Raw genomic sequence first — 7,613 nt, 5'->3', positions numbered from 1 at the left:
ATTTTAATCTATTAATTAACAGAAAATTTTTATCATATTTTTCTAATAACTTAATCTTTGATTATTTTGAGTAATAATTTTAATTTATATCCATAGTTGTTAGAGGCATAAAAAATATATAAAACTAATAATATATTATTTTCTATAAAAATACTATTTGTATACTAAAATCAACCATTAATGTATTGAATTTGTGTATAAATATATGTGTAATTTAATTTATTTTTAATCTGTATTTATATTTTAACGTGTATTTTATACTAGTGGCTAATTTTGGTGGCTGATTTGACGTACATGTAGCATTGCTCTATTTTCTATTATTCTATGTAGAGAGCATGTTGCTTGGTAAGGCGTAATAAATAGAATTAAAATTAGTAGGATTAAGAAATATTCAAAAACAAATTATAAAAAAAATAAGAGAAATTTACTTGAGAACTAACGTGACTTACTTTTTAAACTTTTAGGGATGAAAAATTGAAAATGATTGACATATGTATTTTCAAAAGCTAATTTAACTCTACATAAATTTACGACATATTAGATGTCACATAACACTTAATTTGACTTATGATTGTATTTTTCAGGACTAATTTGAGACATCTAATCTTTTGAGGATTAAATTGATTCTACCATAATCTTTTAGGAACTATATTTTTGACAATTAATATGTAAAATATGTATAGATATATAATTATTTAATTTACTAGTGAAAAATAAAAATCTAGAGTCTAAAACTAAGTTGCACGAAATATCAAAGATAAACAATGTAGGATTGTTCAAGGTATAAATATCTTGGTCTTCCCAACTAGTAATCTCAAATTTGAGTCATGGAAACGAAAAATTATTTGTGGAAAGGCTTCTTTGCCTTTTCTGAGAATTCAACATAGTATACAGTATACTCAATGCTCGGATAGTGCTTAGTGCATATTCACATGAATCTCAGTTTAAGATAATTAAAATAAATAAAATGCTCCTTATTCACTTAAAGAACAGAAAAAGCTCAAGAAACAGAAGGAAACTTGCCTTCAGTGGAAAACAAAAAATTACATCACCATAGATTATTAACTAATATTAAAAACTGAAGACTCCAGGTACTAAAACACCACTCTAAACATAAGGCTAAGGGGCAAGTTAAGTAGAAAAGCCCAGTCGCAAGCTATAACAGTATGAATTCTGTCTTGTTCTCTAATGTTCTTCAATGGTAGGAATATGCAACATACCACATGAAACAATGTATATTTCATCCATTTTACATTTAGAAAATAGTAGGAATGATTTTGAATGTGAAGTGATTACTCAATATCATTATTATGGATGATATTGAAACATTTATTAATTACACATAGCTGAAAATTATTCATATGGATCTATCATTTTTTTTTTCTTTCAAATTCTTTAGTCTTCCATACTAATGATACACCTTAGTCCCTCCCCTCTCAACATTAGATCAAATGCCTTGTTGATTTCAGAGAAAGGAACTCTGTGGGTTATAAACTTGTCCAATTCCAATTTCTGCAAAGTAATCAAAGGAAAATGATCAAAAGGGCGTTAGAGTCCTTTCAACTAGTCCAAATGTTATATCAAGAGGTTAACAGAAGAAATGTTTTTGAGTATAGCCGTAATCATATTTTGAGCCGACATACCACCCATTTACTATTGAACAGGATATGGACCCGGATTAACCAGTGAACGAGTGATATGACGGCTCGCTCTAATTACAGTTATGATGACTTTGTTTAACTAACACAGTTATTGTAACCGTTATAAAATGTAATCACCTTGTTCATATACATATCGACCACAGATGGAAGATCGGTCCTGGGCTTGTAATTTCCAAAGAAAGTTCCTTTTAGTGTTCTTTCGTTGAGCAAATTAATGGGCTTGGTCATGAAAACTGCATCCTTAGTTGGAACTCCAACAAGCACAGCAACACCCCATCCCTACATAGTTCATCAAAATATGATTAGATACTTAATCTCATTCAGATTGCAGTTCTACACTTCTTATTAAAAACTCAATGTATGACGTGAATAAAGAAAAAAGGAAAATCTTGTTCTACAACACATATTCTTTAATGTGTTGATTTCTCAACTGAATATAACATTTTTTTGTAGCCAGAACAAAATATGAATTTGTTAAAGGTGACATTTGGTTATTTTCCTGAGGTAAAAGATACAGAGAGGTCAACAAAACATGTTTGAAGGTAGATACGAAAACAAAAACATAAAATTTTGCCTATCTCATAATTTTATTAAGATAGCGTTTAGTTATTGTCTTGGGGTTAAAGAGAAAGAGATGTTTGGGACCCAAAATATGTTTGGAGAAAAGGATAAAGGCAAAATATTATCACTAATTTTGTTTTTTAAGAGAATTTCTATACTTCCAACTAGAGAGGCACAAAAAAGTGTTAGGACTGCAATAGCCCGCGTAAAACTGTGTGACATCTTTGGATCCATGAAAGGTTGTATTAGGCCTGCGACAGTGAATCTAAAACTTCGTCGCATCCCCACCAGCTAGGGAAAGGCTTTGTTTAGGTTCAGGTTCAGGTTCTTTATCTTAAAACCGCAAGGATGTGGAAGAGATCTCTGTCTTATCCTACTATCAACGTCCTTTCTTTCCCAAGACAAAAGGCAAACACTGCCTATAAGATCCAAAGTTCCATATTTTTGTGTTTCTATTTAACCAAGTTTTTGTAAGATTGCTTGTCAGTAATGGCTTACGTCATGAACACATTCAAAAGCAGATATCATTGCGTTAATGTTTCCAGTGCACTCTATACTTCGATCAACTCCTCCATTGGTCATTTCCGCAATCACCTGGCATTTAGAACAATAACTTCAGAAAACCAAGATAATGTGAACAGTGCATATACTGAAACATTAGATGAAGAATTATATACCTGTTGAACTGGCCTATCATAGTCCTGTGGATTCACAAAATCGGTTATTCCAAATTTTTTTGCTAGCATCAAGAAAGTTTAACAAACACAAAAGTTCAGGTTGTGTATTTTACAATGAGCCGCTTAAGAGCTTAGTAACATCATTATAGAATTTTAGTGAGGTGAAAAAGTTAGATGCTACCTTCTTCAAACCTGTTTGGGTTCAAATCAATTCCAATAATTCTAGATGCACCAGCAATTCGGGCACCCTCAGCAGCCTAAAATAAGAGAACATACACAAATAAATAGAACAGAATTTGAAGTATAATACTTCCTCTGTTTCAGTAAAACTGTCAAAGCAAAAAATACATATATTAAGAAAAGTAACAACTAGATCTTAGTATGTATAAATTTCTTTTAGATGAAATTTCTTCTAAATAAGTAAGCATATGTACTTTATTTAATCATCACAATAAAATTAAGGGTGTTTTGGGCGAGGAAAAAAAAAGCTAATAATGTTATTTTGATATTAAAAATGAACAGTTATTCTAAAACTTCACTTTTTATTGAAACTTGATAATATGTTGAAACCGATGGAGTAACAAGAAACTAAGTGGTAGAATCAACATGAGAGTTGGAGTGAATTTTTAAACATACAGCAAGTCCAACAGCTCCAAGACCAAACACTGCCACTGTAGAACCCTTCTTTGGTTTTGCTACATTCAAAGTTGCTCCCAATCCTGTGTTTTGCGATCAATTTTCGACAAAATTCGTTACTAAGACTTAAACCTGAAATCAATATGGAAAAGTTGACATAAGAGTATAGGATTAAACCTGTTGAGATACCACAACTGAGGACACATACTTTATCCATTGGTGCCAGTGGATTGAGCTTTGCCAAGCATCCAGAATGTATCACAGTGTACTCACTAAACGTGGACGTGCCAACAAAGTGGTTTATTGGCGTACCATTAATGGAAAACCTGCTTTTACCATCACTATGCATGACTCCTCTCTCTGTATCTATTCTCAGGAGGTCACACATGTTGCTTTCCTCGGATTTGCATGAGCGCATTCACCACATTCACCGGTGAATACTGGAAGCACATGATCCCCAACCTGCAAGTCTGTGACTCCTTCTCCAACACTCTCCACAATTCTGGTGAAATAAGTACTAAACTCAGCAATTCGTAATGAGCCGGACTAAATCACAAAGTTGTTGCTATCTTCAATGTTTAAGTGCAACTTCTAAAGTGCAGGTTTTGGATTTAACAAAATACAAATACCTATATGGGGATACAAGCATCTAAACTATAGGCGAGAAAATCAGGGATTTTATATTTAAGATAAAAATATATTATAAGTCTAAAGCAATTTATTTTTTATCAATTATTCAAATGCTATACTCTAGCCTAATCCTTAAGAAAATAATTATCATTTGTCTTCTAGTTCTATGGAAAAAAATGGTTGTTAAACTTAAACCTATACATCTAAACTGATCATTTTCGACATCTTAATGAGTCGGGGGTCCATTTCTTTGTTTCAAGTTTCAACATAGTTACCAAAATCCCTGTTCTTCAACCATATGTTACTAAAAATGCAAAAAACAACATACTTCTAAATTAACTACACAGAGACAGATATACCGAAATGACATACCCAGCAGCCTCATGGCCGAAAATTCGGGGAAACAATGGAGTTTGTCCCTGAAAGACCAAAGCATAAAAAGAAATGACAAAATGCAGAACTGAATTCCAAATTGTTCAGTAATACTTTGTATGTTTCATCTATTGATAAACACAACTGTATAACTTCACTCAACTATTCACAAACCCTAATGAACTCCATTGACTAGTAAAATAGAAGACAAATATGGTACTAAAATCAACATTTTGTAGACACAATCAAGAATGCAACATAAACATTGTTGTTACTATAACCACTGAAATTGCATCAATGCAGAAATTTCAGCCATGCCAACCAATTTTTCCAACAAGTTTCCACAGTAACAACAATGGAATTGCAGTTATATCAGTCAAATTTTCACAGTTTTCGGTAAATTGCAGTAATTTCAATGCTATATCAGCCAAAATTTCCAACAATATCCCACAATTGCAGTAATTACAATGAAATCACAACCCTAATTCAAGATCACTATGTTTGGAGCAAGTGATTATAGAACATAAACAAATAATCTAGCATGATAATAGTTGAAGAGCCAAGAAATGAAAAGCAAACCTTGGCCTCCCAGAAGTAGAGATCAGTATGGCAGAGTGAGGTATATTTAACCTTGATCCTCACTTCCATGGCCTGTGGCGGAGCCACCTCCACTTTTTCTATCACCAGTGGTTTCCCTGCTTCCCATGCAACAGCAGCTACAAATGCACCCCAAAAATATAACAAAATAAATAAATAAATAAAACAATATTATTATTTTTATGCTGTATTTTTTTTATTGGAAACAATCCTATTCGAGAATAGAGAAATTTTAAAAGAGAGATAACTCTCCTACAACCAGTAGCTTCATACGCGGGAATCGAACTGATACCAAAGGTTAATTAAAAACCGAAAAAAAAAAACAGTTACTCTAATCACCGTTGTTAAAAAATTCAAATGTCAGCAACAGTTGATGTTTGGAACTGGAAAATTAAAACGAACGAAAGAAATAACAAAGAAAACTGAGTAATTGCTCGGTGCTATCATCAAACCATGGAGTATAGTTTATATGATTTTGATACCTTTGCAGGGAATGACGAGACCAGAAGTGGTGGACATGTTGTTAGTGAGAGGTGGTGATGATGACGAAGATGCACAAGAAAACTGAGAGAAAAATCTTTGTGAAAGAAAAGGCCTTGAACGTTGCACAAGAAATTGATACATCTTTGTCATATATATTTAACAATTAGTCCAAAACCAGTGGCGAGCGTAGAAAGTGTCAATTCATTTGTGGTCCCTATATGGCTATATGTGACAATTGACAATTATGATAAAGTACGTTCATGCATATACATATATATGAGTTCTGCTAGAGAATTTAGCAGGAGGGTAGCCAAGTGGACTTAATTAGTTAAAAAATAAATTTGTTATAAAAAAATGATTTTTTATTATCTTAATTTTTAAAATTTTAAAATTAAAAATAAAAGAAAATTGATTTAAATTGATTTATATTGTAGTTATATAAACTAGTAGTTCAACATGTACCAAATAGATAAAAAAATATTTTTTTAATCTTATATTAAACATCTTTAATTATTTTTTATTTTATTATTATTTTAAAATTATTAACTTTTGTTTTAATTATATCAACTTATTATATCATATACTATTATTTTTTTTATTATTCTTTTTATATATATAATTATTATTGTTTTATATTATTATATTATCTTGTTTTATTCTCTTCCACCATTAAAAGTGAAGTAGTTACACAATTCTCTCGAGTCAATACAGAATTTATAAAACATGAGTATATAACTGATTACGTAATGTTAGATTATAAAAACAGAAATAAAAAAAATTAGATACCAAATCCTCCGTATCTCCATTATATATTGGTATAGGTAACCATAAATTGAATTAACCTCTTTCGTCAATGCTAATACTCAATAACAAGATAAGGTGACTACCCACCTATTTTGGAGGATTGCAGCTCCTAGATATTCGTGACGTTGGAGGATTCAGAGACTTTTGCTAGTTCTTGCAATGTTTAAGTACTGGGTGCTTTAAAAATATCTACCAATAATTAAAAGTTATATATAAGTTTATAAAATATGTATAAAATATTTTTCAAAAATTATTATATTTTTTAATAACAAAATAATTTATGTAATTGTCCAATTATATATATTTTTAAATAATTATTTACGTAATTAATATAAAAATAATTATTTTTTATTAAAGTTACGTTGCATAATTGAATGTGTATATTATTTTATGTGTTTATTATGGTCATGGTGCATAAAATTTTGGTGTATAATTTGCCAAAAAAATGTTAATTTTTAATTTAAAATATAGAAATTAATAAATTTTAAATATTTAAAATTTATTATAAAAAATAAATTTGATAATTTAATATACAAATGATAAATACCAAAAAATAACTATTATTTTATGTTGAGAATATATTAAAATTAAATTCATTATTTTAAAATATGATGTTTATGCAATTTAAGCGTTTATAATTTGTACTAATTATCATAATTAGTTATAACTGAGGAATTTAATCTCTAAAATTTATGTGATCCAATCCTTGTGACTGTAAGATGCCAAACCCAACGTTGCAGCCTTGCAAGCGCACTTATAAAAGAAGTAAAAGCAAAACAATAAGAAAGGAAGCACATAGGTTGATCACTCGATTGGGAATGAAGCACGAAAAGAATAATTGTTGGTCCCTTTCTATGGGCTGTCCCAAATGCCAATAGGCAACATGTTTAAGGTTCTTTAAATGGCTTACGAAATCTGTGGATTAGAAAATAAAATCGTACTCTATTGAAGTTGGGAAAATGGACAAAACTATAAATGAATTTTTATACAGTAGATAGATGTATATTTTAATTAATTTTTTTAATGAGTCATTTATACACACTAATATACTTTTTTTTATTTCTAATCTTTCATCACTTGAGTAATTTTTTTGATAATAGTAAAAGTCAAGTAACATGTTATTGTATGATGTGATCATTTTAGATGATATAATAAAAAATAAAATTATTAAATTTATTAAAATAGAATTATT

At 30.0% G+C, this 7,613-nt stretch overlaps 1 protein-coding gene across 1 annotated transcript; it reads right to left on the bottom strand.

The window, feature by feature from the left end:
- Window positions 1-1,029: 1,029 nt before the first annotated feature.
- Window positions 1,030-5,786, bottom strand: LOC107474854 (alcohol dehydrogenase 1-like). Its single transcript, XM_016094497.3, is given in 11 exon segments — window positions 1,030-1,512; window positions 1,779-1,940; window positions 2,721-2,816; window positions 2,900-2,961; window positions 3,081-3,156; window positions 3,536-3,618; window positions 3,713-3,946; window positions 3,949-4,037; window positions 4,538-4,584; window positions 5,117-5,253; window positions 5,617-5,786. Coding segments are annotated over 11 exon segments (1,254 nt in total). The 5' UTR covers window positions 5,768-5,786; the 3' UTR covers window positions 1,030-1,395.
- Window positions 5,787-7,613: the final 1,827 nt, after the last annotated feature.

The sequence above is a fragment of the Arachis duranensis genome, chromosome 2 (genome assembly GCF_000817695.3).
Source record: "Arachis duranensis cultivar V14167 chromosome 2, aradu.V14167.gnm2.J7QH, whole genome shotgun sequence".
Taxonomy (NCBI): Eukaryota; Viridiplantae; Streptophyta; class Magnoliopsida; order Fabales; family Fabaceae; genus Arachis; species Arachis duranensis.
Note: the sequence above shows the minus strand (reverse complement) of the source record. Positions and strands in the feature narration are given on the sequence as shown.